Source organism: Rhodnius prolixus, unplaced genomic scaffold (assembly GCF_049639745.1).
Source record: "Rhodnius prolixus isolate KJV_2025 unplaced genomic scaffold, Rpr scaffold_2, whole genome shotgun sequence".
NCBI lineage: Eukaryota > Metazoa > Arthropoda > Insecta > Hemiptera > Reduviidae > Rhodnius > Rhodnius prolixus.
Genome location: NW_027411592.1, coordinates 5150612 through 5163669, shown reverse-complemented (window position 1 = coordinate 5163669; position 13058 = coordinate 5150612). Strand labels below are relative to the sequence as shown.

The window sequence follows — 13058 nt, the reverse complement described above, 5'->3', positions numbered from 1 at the left end:
AGTTTCAAGAAAATTGTAATTATGAAATCTTATCAACATTGCAATAACAATAGTTCATCCCAGATAATTTTTTTTAATTTTTACTAACGTCTGCATTCTTTCCATTTGCTTTTGCTAGCATATTGATTCTGTAGCCAATATTTTCGCTATCAGTATTTCATAAAGTTTAACCCATTCTACATTTTTGTTAAATACGATTATTCGCATATATTGCTTCTAATTTTAATAAAAGTATCTGAATATAATCAATTTATTGAAAACACATACAATTCTGTTGCAAAAGTTTAATTATTTGAAGCTTTATTTAAACTTAAGCTTTGCCAGCCTGGAATTAGTATTAGCTAACTAAATATTTCTCGCAAGCAGTTTTCGGCATTTAATACAGCATGGACAAACTGACAAGTTATAATTCTTTACTTTCCCTATAAGAATGAGAACCCCGTTGCTAAGGACTTTCACAATAGAATGTATCTTTTTTAAAAAATCTGCTGCTAGTCCGGGTGCAGCGATTACTGGATTTTTTTGCTGTTTTTTTTTTTTTTTTTTAATATAGGAGTGACTATTTACTAAATAGTTTCGTGTTAGAATTCAAAAGGAGAAACTACACTTTTTATTTCATGATCTTTATATGATTCCTTATCGTTATCACTATTCTTTACATTACTTTCACATGATCCTGGAGACAATTACAGATAGGATTGAGATTAGCACGTGAAAGGATGTTAATACTGCTGCAATCAGTTTTTTAATAACCATCGAATTTTCTTTAACAATTTGGCCTTTACCGTAACAAAAAAAAAAAAGTGTAAACTCTGGCTTGATCTTTTCAGCAATTTTTAAAGTTCTAACTTGAAAGTTTTCTACAAAATTTTCAATATAGTAGTAGATTTCCGAATTGTGAATCTGTTCTGAGTTAAACGTGTGTACAGTTCTTCCTGAGACACATAAATTAATTGTTGGTTCTTACACTTATGCTGGCTCCATTCTTAGCCGCCTCTAATTTCTAACACGTTCCATAAATTTTACAAAGGATTTTGTAGGAGTAAGTAGAATAAATAAATGAAATTAATAAGAATAATTGAACTGTTTCCATCCTGAAAAAAGAAATGGCTGTTTTTAATTTTGTTCCTACTCTCTAACACCCAAAACTCTGAAAAATTAACTGCCATGAAAGTCCCAATGAAATTTTGAAACAATAGCAACAAAATGTAAATGAAGGTGGCCAGTTACCTCGAGAACTCTCTAGGCTTGCGAGACCAAGCAAACTATCTGTAGACTTTATTTATTTTTTATTTTCTTCAACATTTCAACGCTATTACTCTATAAATGGTTCAGATAAAGGTATTTAGGAAATTAATTCAAGATATTTTATTTTTACTGTGCAAAGTGAAATTACTAAAACTATTAGGTGCTGTGAAAAGTGGCATACCTTGAAAACAGTTACGGATGTATTATTTACAATTAACAGCTTTTTTTAAACAAAATTATTAAACTCAATCTGTTTACATTTTTCATCCAAACTTGCATACATTAATGGAAAGTTCCGATTTTCTTACAAGCAGCCAGTTGCTTTTTTTAGTTGAGGACCAGTTTCATACGATCTTTAACTTTTCCATGGATAATCATGGCTGACTGAATAAACACACTAGCTTTCCGAAAAATAAACTAAATCATATATTCCGGAACTATTCATTAAATTGAGAAAATCTTATAATTGAGTTATTGTTAGGCAAATGGGATAGCACTATCTCAACGCCGAATATGGGAGTCGCATTGGTTTGTAGAATTTTTTAACGAATGCTAGCGAACGTAACTGTTTTCCACCATTATAAACATTGAATAAGATAATTACATTTAAATGGTAATATCGGCACTGCATTATTCAGGATCTTCAATAACATATCCTCAGCTAAACAAACCAAACATTCTTTGTTAACAAAATAAAACACTTAAGTGATAAAAATAGCAAATTATTGAACAGAGGACTCTGCCAACAATGAAACCTGTATACTTCGGCTTTCAGTCGGAGTTGTGAATTCTTTATTATCCTCATTAAGTGGATCTATCTGTTGCCATTAGAGCAAAAATTTAGGGATCGATTCCCATGAGAAGTCAAACGATATTCACCCAGAATATTTGGGGAAAAGTGGAGCTATAACTGTAGAGGGCAAAGGCTCTCTCTTTACATAAACTGATTCATCCAAACTTGCATACATTAATGGAAAGTTCCGATTTTCTTACAAGCAGCCAGTTGCTTTTTTTAGTTGAGGACCAGGGAACGACTACTCAGTTTGTCTAAACCCAGACAAGTTTCTCTTTGGAGAATGAATTTCTGGCCTCTCAGGCGACTAATCAAATTCTAGAATTCATGGATTTCATGATGTTATTAACTGATCTTATTTAGAATCAGATGGTCAATTTAATAAATGTTTTCAGAAAATTTGCTGTTGAGTGATATGAATCTCAAGAGTAAACATCTCCGGAACTAACTCGTTGTTGAAATGCATTTGTTTTAGATGTGTACGACTAACCGGAATCTGATAGGGTCTTTCGCCTGTCCGAACTTCTAATAGTCAAGAAGTACACTTCCTCTCGGGGGAGACATGATCTTCGAAATCTCTTCATCTAATGGAATTAATGAGGCTATAAAAGGGAATCATCTAGCTAAGAGCCTTCTTGAAGTAAGGCAAGTTCTGCAAGTTGTCTACTATCTTCAATATTAGGTATAATTTCACTCAATTTTAAATTTACAAGTTAGGCCATCAGGTTACTAAGTAGTTGATATTTTTGTCTTTTTTCCTCCACTTATCTCCAATCAATTCTTTTAATTATTATTTTCTTGCAACATTAATTAACATTATATCAAACGTATGCAATTAAACTTTACCAGGTATCCAAGGAACGTTTACTTCAATTCTGTTTGTTTTCCAACTGTCCAACAGTCCACCCTGAGCTGTAACCGCATGTGTAATGAAGGCGAACACTATCAGCGGAGTTTGTGATCCCATGACACCTAAAACAAGAGTAATAAATAACTTTTACTACATTTATATTTTGTAAATAAATCTTTTTCTGCGGGAAGATCGTCACTTGATGGACTTGATGTAAGCATAGTTACAGTTACATGAAAACATAAGCATTTCTATATTATGCTGGTGCAACTGAACTTAAATAATAATAACTCACGTTAGCAACTTGCTTAATGTTCGTAGTCAGTTTACCTGCAAAAATATTTCATATTATCTGTTCAAGAAAATATGTATAACCTTGTAAACTCCACGATCAAATTTATACTTACCAATCGCCACAGAAATATTCTGATGTGTATTGAAGACGAAAAAAAGAAATTTTATCAAAAACTTAAGCAATTATACGGAAAACGTTTCGACCGAGAGAAGATCACCATTGATTTTACCTTTAACAAGTACTGACTGAAAAGAAGGGTTTTTGAAGTATGCAAGAAATACAATCATATTGGAATTTTGTATCATGAGATAAAAATATTGGGAGGTCTATACAGTGGATGCTTTGTGCAGATAGAATAAAAAGGAATTCCTTGTTCTATTTTTTGTTTTTTTTATACTTTTTTTTTTTAAGTAAATATTCTTTTTCTAATTTTACCTGAGCAGAATCGGCGGAATTGGCGGATAGATAAGTCTGAGTGTCCATACCTGATTTTATTATACGTCACAAAATATAATTCTGTTTTGGTTTGCTTTGTTTTCAGCCATTTTTTGAATCTTAGAAAAGTTCCTCCATCTCATAGATTGTTTCAAGCACTTCCTTAAAAGTACATTTTCATGTAAAGCATGACACTTGAATTAGGATTGCTAAATGCAGTGTCATGTCCCATTTAATGGAACCTAACTCGTTAAATCTATTCTTCGTGTTGTTTATTTAATTAATAGGTACGATTTTCAAGTAAATAAATTGCAATTTTTGTAACTAATTTCAAATTTATTTGTCTAATTGTTTTTTTTTCGTTCTCTTGAGAGGAAATATTTTGAATAGTCAAATACATCAAATTTTTGACATTTTTATACATTTGTACTTTTATATTGTTCGATGTTAAAGTGTTAAACATTCCTTTAAATGAATCATCATAGCAATGTACTTCCCCGTGAAACCCTGATCAACGTAGTCTAAATGGAATCACGAAGCTCTCGAGTCATCATTAAATTAGATGGCATGATTATCTGTTTGGCTATTCACATCTTCTCCAAACTGAAGAATAAAGAATTGTTATCGTGTCGTAGAAATTATTACCAAGTAAACAAGAACTTTTATAGTCTCCTACTTTGATATGAGATTTAGCTTCAAAGGTTTATCTTTTGTGTTTCGTCTAAGAATGCTTTGCTGATTTAATTTGCTTTTAATTTAGCCATATTCTAAACAATCTTTCTTGCTTCAGTAAGTGTGATAGATCATTTACTATTTCAGAATTGCAGAGTTATCTAATGCGAATTCCTTGCATGTCTCAACTAAGCATACGTGAGACGAACAAAAGTGGAAGATTGAGAAAATCAGATGAGAGGCATGTCTACACTGCTATAGAATTCCTTAGATTAATATGTTTCTCCGGTGAATTAAGTAGATGTCAGAAATGCACTCGAGTCAATAAGTGCCAACTATACATGGAGTAAATTCAGTTTATATCAGCGGATAACTTTTATTTTTTTCTCGCTTCTATCAACTATGTAACAATATTAAAGTAATTTTCGGCCAAATTGGTTAGCATTCCTACGCTAGAACCACCTTTGATACTTCAATAACCATAGCTAATTTTATAATTCGATCCTTTTATACTTTGATTTGTGTCGAAATATCGTAAATTGCTTGTACATGATAGAAACTAAGTTTAACATCAGTTAGTAACTATGAAAATTGATTTGATAAAAAGGTGATGTAAAATTGTTTTCATTAAAAATATAGATAGATAAACAAAATTCTTAAGAAATATTTTAGCAAACATAATTTCTAGGTCAGTTCGTTAGATTTCAATGTTAGAAGATATAAACCTAAGTAATTAGGAAGAATTAGTAATGCGAATAATTAATAATAGGAAATTATTTTAATATTGTACGGAATAATTAAACATTCTTACATCATTACATTAAACAAGAGATCTAAATTCGTGGCGAAATTATAATAAATCCATATGGTTCCAAATACCTAATTGTAGCGCATTTTATTTTATTTTTTACAGCTTCCAAAAAATTCAAGAGATTTTGTATCTCGTACAGGGCATGCACATTGGGGTTTTCTCACACTAAGAGCTGATGTTAATGGCCTGCGCTTAAGTCAGTTTCCCAATCAGCGACCACTTAGAGAGGCTGGTCGTGACCTTCAGGGAACCTGAGTTTAGATACCACAAGAAATCTTGATACTCTCATGAAGCATCCTCCGTCGTGTTTGAGAATGTTGTCAACCACGCGATGTGACACATTCTTAACTTCTTTAACTGTAATGTTTTGCTTCTATTGAAGAAGTTTACTACTTGGGTTAATTATTCTCAAAAATGAAAGTGTTAGGGGAGTACGAATTTGGTTACGGTAGGGCATTTCGAAAAGAAAAGGTCTCTTTCTTTTACTGCCATTATATAAACGCTGAAGTTGTTTTGGATGTTCTATTGGGTGATTTAAATTGGATTTACAAATAATTTAGACTTAAAATCTAGCAGAACATTAGAATCTGCCGGATAATTTAAAGTTCATTTAAATAAAAGCTATAAAATGTGGGCCAGCAAAATAGTTAATACAAATTATTGAGTTATTCACTTGTATATTAACGGAAAAACAAATAAAATCGTTTAATTATGAAATTATTATGGAAAATGTAAATAGAAATTGAATTCTGAACAAAACGTAAGTAGAATCTACTCAAAGACCTACATTTACAACATTTCTGCCCAGTTGAGCATAAAAAGACTTTTTAAATGTTGAAAGACTTTCAAAGAGAGGAAACACTACTGTGTTACTATAGAAACAAACTACGAACGCAATAATACTAATTAAAATAAAGAAAATCTTATATGACCACTAACAATCTCTGTTGGTCACCTAAAGAAGTTAGCTCTGTCTGCTTGCGGAAGGCCAGAACTCTCTTGTTGAGTGGTTATTACGATTTTAAGGCAACACTTTTTGTTTTCATATAATGTCTAAAAGGATTATAGTATTAAAAAATTATATAATTATATTGTTATTATTGTACATAAACCTTCATAGACAAAGAGATAAAAATATATTGAGGTAAAATCTTATATATACTGTTTAAAATGGATTATAGCAAGGCCTAAATAATTCCTCAACCGAAACCATCCTAATCTCCAATTTCAGAGTAAAACTAAAGAACGGTTTATAACTGTTATGTGCTTGTAGAGTTACGAGAAATTCGCTGGATGATTTTGGAAAAACTGTTCTGGAAATTTCCACTTAGTTCTTCTTTCACGACTCAGAATTTTAGCAATTCATTCCCCCCCCCCCCCTTCATGTCTTATGATGAATAACTACAACAAATTTAAACTTTGGTTTTTGCTGACAACTGAAAAATAAATGTCAAGTAACACTGGTTTCTAAAAACCACTTTTTCAATTTCGAGAGACTACAAAACGGGTATTTTAGGAAACTTTAAATAAAACGTTTCCTCAATTGTAATACTTCTGCTCAAGAGAAGTAGAAGAAATAGTCTACTTCCTCAAAGGGGGGGCGTCTTCCAAGCTACAAAGTGTTCTTGCGGAAACGTCCAGAATCAGACACATCCTCACATGCCATACGTCAAGCATCTAACAAGGAATCGCGCCTTTTATCCCGGTATTTTAAGTTATTAAGCTTTACCATTTCGTCATATTAATAAACATTTCGTTTCGGGCACAAATGGAACATATTGTAGCCCTGCTAGTTTGATCCTCAGCTTCTCTTCAGATGAAGAAAACATCGTTTCAGATGAACGTAAACTGTAAGCATGGTTACTCTTTGTCTAAAGTCCTTTATCCAATCTAGCCGTAGCAGCTGCAGAGCGAAACAATTCTCTTTTTACCCTTTTGTTGATATTTGCATGATTACTTTCTTAAGGACGTGCAATTCTAAAATAACAGAGCTTGTTTGCCTTAGAAATGCTCGAAGCACAAATGGTTTTGGTCCAAACGATGTTTTCTCAGGAAAACCGAAGTATCCCTTCTCAAAGTTGTTCAATTGAATGTATCGCTCTCTTCTGACAGACAACTCTACTACATACAATTCTTTATGAAAGCTGTTTTATTATGAGTAAAATCTACACAAAACTTAATTTGTCCATATGCATAAATCTTCTCATTTTGTCCGATTGAATTCAATAATTTATTTATATATTATGTAAATATATTATTGATTTCTATCTGTAAATAAACAGTGAATAAAGTAAGTAAAGCCAGTAACTTTACTTTTTGGTTGGCCGAATCCTATGACAATTGGCCAAATCTCACTATAAAAAAGAAGGAAGAGAAGATATTTAAGAGCAAGGCAGTTTCACGTGAACAGCCATAACTCAAGATTAACCTCTTGAAAGTATCTAATATTTTTCCCTTTTTTATCAAATTTGTATCGCAAAATTGTATTAACCTCATTATTAAAAAATAAAAAACAAAAAGTAAATCAAAAATTCATTTTATCTGATGCGCCAATTTTATTATGAAGAGAAGTCAACGCAAAAGTTCACGCCTTCCGACTTTAAGGGCGATTTATCTAAAAATTCATGAGAATTTGTGATCTATGTTAAGGAGAAAATAGTCTTGTGAGTAGTCAAAGTTTACATGAAGTACGCTAATGTATAGCAGAAATTATTATACATTTTAAAATTTTTCTAGCCCCAAAATGATGCAAATCACTCCGATGATAAGAAACGTTGTCTATAATTTCTCTAACTAAAGGAACTAGCAGAGAACTGAGAAAACTCATTTCTGTGGAAAACCTTCCGCACTTACTGCCTCTGAAATCTTCCTTTTCCTCCTCGATTTTCACGTTCCTTGATTGTACGTGTCTGTAGCATTCTAACCAACATAAACTGCAGCATAAACGATAACCAACTTTGCTTGTTGCTCTGGAACTGGCCTAACATCCAATTTGGCTTAACCCTCCCAGCAATCTCTTAAATTCATAGGTTGAAGACGATTCTTGGCGATTAGAGTCGAAGATTCGCTCTCGTTTGTTAAAACTAGAAGACATACTTTCAAATCTTCCTTTTTATCGCTTTGCACAAGAAACCTTCCACTTTGAAGCATGGGAATTTAGTCCAAATCTGACAAATATGCCTTCTTAATAGGTTTCTTGTGGAAGGCTTCTATAGATGATACAGGAGCCTTCCAAACGCCTGCGTCGAATTGTCGCTGTACCTCTTCCGTCAAGGCCGAAGTTGGCAATTTGTACCAACTTCCTGCCCCAACAACACCAGGGGTAACAGGCCTTGGCCTAATAACTAATAAGCCTAATAACTGGTTTGTACGAGATAGACAGCTTCTTTCTATATGCCTACAGAAAAAATGAACTCTCCACCACTCTGAAGGAGACAGATTAAGATTATGAAGTTCTGCATGAATTTAACGTCTCAAGCTGCAACTAAGTCAAAACCAAAAAAGAAAGAAGCTGAGAATGTGCATGCCAGAAGGTTTATTATAGGTAACACAGTTTTATCCTGTTCATTCGAGATTAACTGATGTAAAGATGGACAAATAATACGACTAAAGGAAACATCAATAATGAAATGAAATACTTACTCTCCAGTGCAGAGTCATATAATTCCAGGACCACATGCAGATGCTTCTCTGGAAAACAAAGAAATATTTATTAAATATATTTATTTAAACATAAATTTATATTCAATTGAAATCTATTGAAACAAGAGTTCAAAAGGGAATTCAAAAATTATGTTACAAAAATATCGTGTTCATAGAAAATAGTTTCTTCTAAATGTAAGTTTATTACTGTTACATTATAAACGAATTACTATTTAAAATGTTGTTTTGTTGAGTTTGGTAGAAACCTCAATGCCGGACAACATCATACATGTTTGTTCTGGAATGTTCTGAGCGTTATTTCAACATTCATCAGTCTTTAGGGTATCAGATTAATGTTGAGTATATCCGCTCACAATATATATCCACATGTCACTATCCTGCCACACAGTATTCGGAAAAATCAGCGGGCAGTATGAATTACTTGGGATTTATTGCACAATGTAAAGTAAGTTGAGAAGAATGGTTAGTTCATATGGGAAAATTTCTGCGCCATTATTCGGGTAAGACAAGTGTAGGCCGCTGTTTTAAAAGAAATCTTAAATTGATTTTTAGTTATAAATCTAGGACGTCTCGCTTCTCTCAATAGTCATGCTATTGTTGTGAATCGATAATGAATCCAAAAATCTAAGAGTATAGTATATTGTGATTCAAATATGAAATATAGAAATAGAAATAGAAATAGAAAAGAAATTTATTATTCTGGGACAATTGTCCCCTAAGAATAAATACAGGTACAAATAGAGGCCTTAATAGTTTGACCTGTGATTATAGAGAAATTAAATAAATAAATAAATATTTACAAAAGTGAAAATATAATAAGTGAAAATGAAAGTAAAAATAAAATAATAAAACAGCAGAAATTAAGGAAATAAATTAAAACAATTAGAATTTCGGAGGAAGCTGAATAGAAAGGAGATAACTGAATAGACGGGATTTAAAGATGGATAGGATAGGAGCATGGCGGATAGATGAAGGCAAGGAGTTCCATAGAGAGGTAGCACGTATGAGGAAGGACTTGTCAAAGGATGAGGTACGGTGAGAGGGAATATAAAGATCAGATGAGCGAGATCTAGTGTTACGGGAATGGATGGAGGATTTAAACTTAAGGAGTTGAAAAATATAGGAAGGCCTTTGAGACTGGATGACTTGAAAAAGGAAAGAAGCCAAAAAATATTGGCGGCGATAGACAGGAAAAAGCCACTTCAACTCATCGTAGCAGTGCGAAATGCGAGAGTCTCTGGAAATGCTGAAAATAAATCTTATGAAGCAGTTCATGAGGCGCTTAAGCTTAGCTTCAATATCACCAGATAGACCGCCATACACTAAACAACCATAGTCGAAATGGGGGAATATAAGAGAGGAAACTAGGAGTTGCCGGGTCTTAATTGGAAAAAGGTGACGGGAACTATTAAACTGCTTAAGGATATGGATGGAATGACGAGAGATTTGGGAAACATGGTTTTTCCAGGATAGGTTTTGATCGAAAGTGATACCAAGGTTTTTCACAGAGGAACAATATTTTATTGGGGGATTGTAAAGGAAAAGATTAGGAAGAGGAGCCAATGATTTAAGGAGTGGGTTGGAGCCAATAACTATAGCTTTGGTCTTTTCTACATTCAGGGTAAGCTTATTGTTCGTGGCCCATGCTGAGATATTATTGAGGTCTTCTTGAAGTTTAAATACAGCTTCAAACAAATCCGACAGGGAAAAGGATATGTAAATCTGAAAATCATCAGCATAGAGGTGATACTGGGAATGAGAGATGGAAAGAGGAAGGTCATTGATGTAAATTGAGAAGAGGGTGGGAGATAGGGAAGAACCTTGAGGTACACCGCGTGACAAAGGAAGAAGTGAAGAAGGATTACTATCGGGAGTGACAACGAATTGGGAACGATTAGACAGGAAGGATTGGAACCAACGGAGGGTGCTATTGGAAAAAGAGAGGGATTGTAGTTTAGATAGCAGGATATGATGGTCAACGGTATCAAAGGCTTTGGAGAAGTCTAGGAGTATAAGGATGGTAAGTTTTTGGTCGTCAATAGCCGTCTGCAAGTCATGGGTAATTTTCAAGAGTGCAGAATGAGTGGAATAAGAAGGACGAAAGCCAGATTGGAGTGTATATGCTCTAAGATCCCTTGAATGCGAAAAAATGTTTTTGTATTTGGTATTTTAATATAAATAGTTTCTTCAGCTTATCTCTAGAAAATACTTTACAACTAGCCAAATTACCTTAAGTGATTATTAGCCAAATGCTATTCAAGTTACATTTTACCAGTACGATTGGCGAAAGGTTTCTTTGTACTTCAGTAAATCTTAAAATGGCACGTTTGTGTTACAAAAATTTTTCAAATAAATAGTAATTATTGAAGCCCTTACATAACTATGTTTTTTTCCCCGACTTCTCCGGACCATTCTCTCGCTCCTTCTGATTTAAAACATAAGATAACAGTTTTACAATGCAGCATATTTTATCATCAAGGTTAAATCTAATATACTAAACACAAACATCCTTTTTGTGATGTTTTTCAGAAGTTCTGCTGTGATGAACACGCATCTCGTTGCCTGATAAAATATATATTTTCAATTCCATGCAACATTTTTCAAAATCTCTCAAGTCCAATTTGCCTTTTTTTTTCTCTCTTAGTCCTTTTAAGAAGGAACTATTGCAATCGTGCAGTCTACCGATTTTGAATTGGCACCGGAAATGTTAGTCTTCAGGATCTCTGAGTTAGTATTTGGAGAAGTTTTGATGAACCCACGAGTATACTCATTTTTTGTTTGTTTTGTTTTGTTTAGAATAGCCTGAGAGAAATGAGTTAGTGTTTTTTGTTTACCTTGTGAATATTTTAAGCAGAATATAGCAAGAATAAAATGTTAATATGCCTTTAATCTTTGTCTTTTTGCTATAATCGCTTTCGACTCTGAAAAATCCTGAAATGCTGCTTTACGAACTGGATATTTCGGTTTTTCGTAATTTCCTCAAAAATATTTCTTGGTTTACCTTTAAAATTTGTATATTAATTATGTTGATTGATATTGTCAGAGGGCTGGGGAGACGAACAAGTTGCGAAGAGAGTGCTAGCCCTTGGTAAAGTGATTAGTAGCTTATTATTTGAGGCGGGCTTCGACCAAATTGGACGAGGTACAGCTAGGACGGAAACTCAGTTTTTCTAACAAATAAAATATAGCTCATTAGTACCCACAATCATTCACAATCACGTTTTGTATGCAATTCATAGAAACTAAAGCATTGTCAATGACAAGGTAGCTAGCTACCAGTAAGTAGTTACAGTTGCCGTGATTTGCTGAATTAAGCCGTTCCCTCTTCAGGCTATAATATAGCAAGCCTTAATTCATGTTTTGGAGCACAAAGCTTACCCAGTAGGTTTCAAAGTCTGAGGCCTCCAGTATATAACGCATCTTTATACCACGATTAATTGATCTTGCTTTAAAACTATTTTAGTTTTTAAATGTCCAGGTGTTTTTTTTCTTCAAATTATTTATACAATTTGTTTGACGTCTTTGTTTTATTCAAACTGTGTGACACCAATCAGGAATGGTCTAGCCTGGAAATTAGTCGAAGCTTGTTTAGCAGCCATTGTAATCCATCAAGCCAATCTTAACTCAGATAGACTTTTTGAGATGTTAGAACAATGATTATGAAGCGGCCTATTATGTCTAAAATAACTTGAAACTAAGTTCTTTTGTTTTGAAAGAACGATGAGGAGTATATTGCAATTATTAAGCAACTAATTTACATAGATTTGTTAAAGAATTATATTAGGCAAATGGGGCCACGTTGCCTAATTACTTATTAGCCTCCCTCTCTGATCACAATTGAAATATTTGACTATCCAAAAATCTTATTCAAGTTCAAACACTTTAATTTTTGTTTTTCTTTTACTTGTTTTGTCTGTAACGTATAAGCAGTATTTGAAAATAATACAAAGAACTAGGTACTAATGGCAAGAAGTCAATGCGCCAAAAAAATTATTTAAATCCCAATTTCTAAAAAAACTTATTTTTCTAAATTAGTTAATGATTCATCAACAAGATAAACATACAGACGATTTATTAATTAATATGAAAATAATTAAGTATAAAGTTCATTAATTTTCGGAATATTCTAAGAGAGCCCTTTAATTACTGCTGATGCAGTTGAGACCCACCAGCACCATAGTGATAAAATCACATCATCCGGAGCTGAGGGAAGTTCGAGCAGGAACTTTCAAAGCCAGCATCAAAGGGAGAGTCAAGTCATTCTTCCGCTCATTCTTTTATCCTTTCCTAA

At 33.2% G+C, this 13058-nt stretch overlaps 1 protein-coding gene across 2 annotated transcripts in view; it reads right to left on the bottom strand.

Annotated features, from left to right (window-relative positions):
* The window catches only part of LOC141450324 (pancreatic triacylglycerol lipase-like), a 48960-nt gene that overhangs the window by 19807 nt on the left and 16095 nt on the right, over positions 1-13058 (bottom strand). Inside the window, exons 2-4 of one of the 2 annotated variants that reach the window (XM_074120632.1) lie at positions 8747-8794; positions 2888-3013; positions 1853-1909 (exon numbers count right to left, since the gene is read on the bottom strand). In XM_074120632.1, the coding sequence (XP_073976733.1) occupies positions 1853-1909; positions 2888-3008 (178 nt within the window). In that variant the 5' untranslated portion in view covers positions 3009-3013; positions 8747-8794. The remainder of the gene's footprint in view (positions 1-1852; positions 1910-2887; positions 3014-8746; positions 8795-13058) is intronic. The other variant, XM_074120633.1, reaches the window with a different exon arrangement.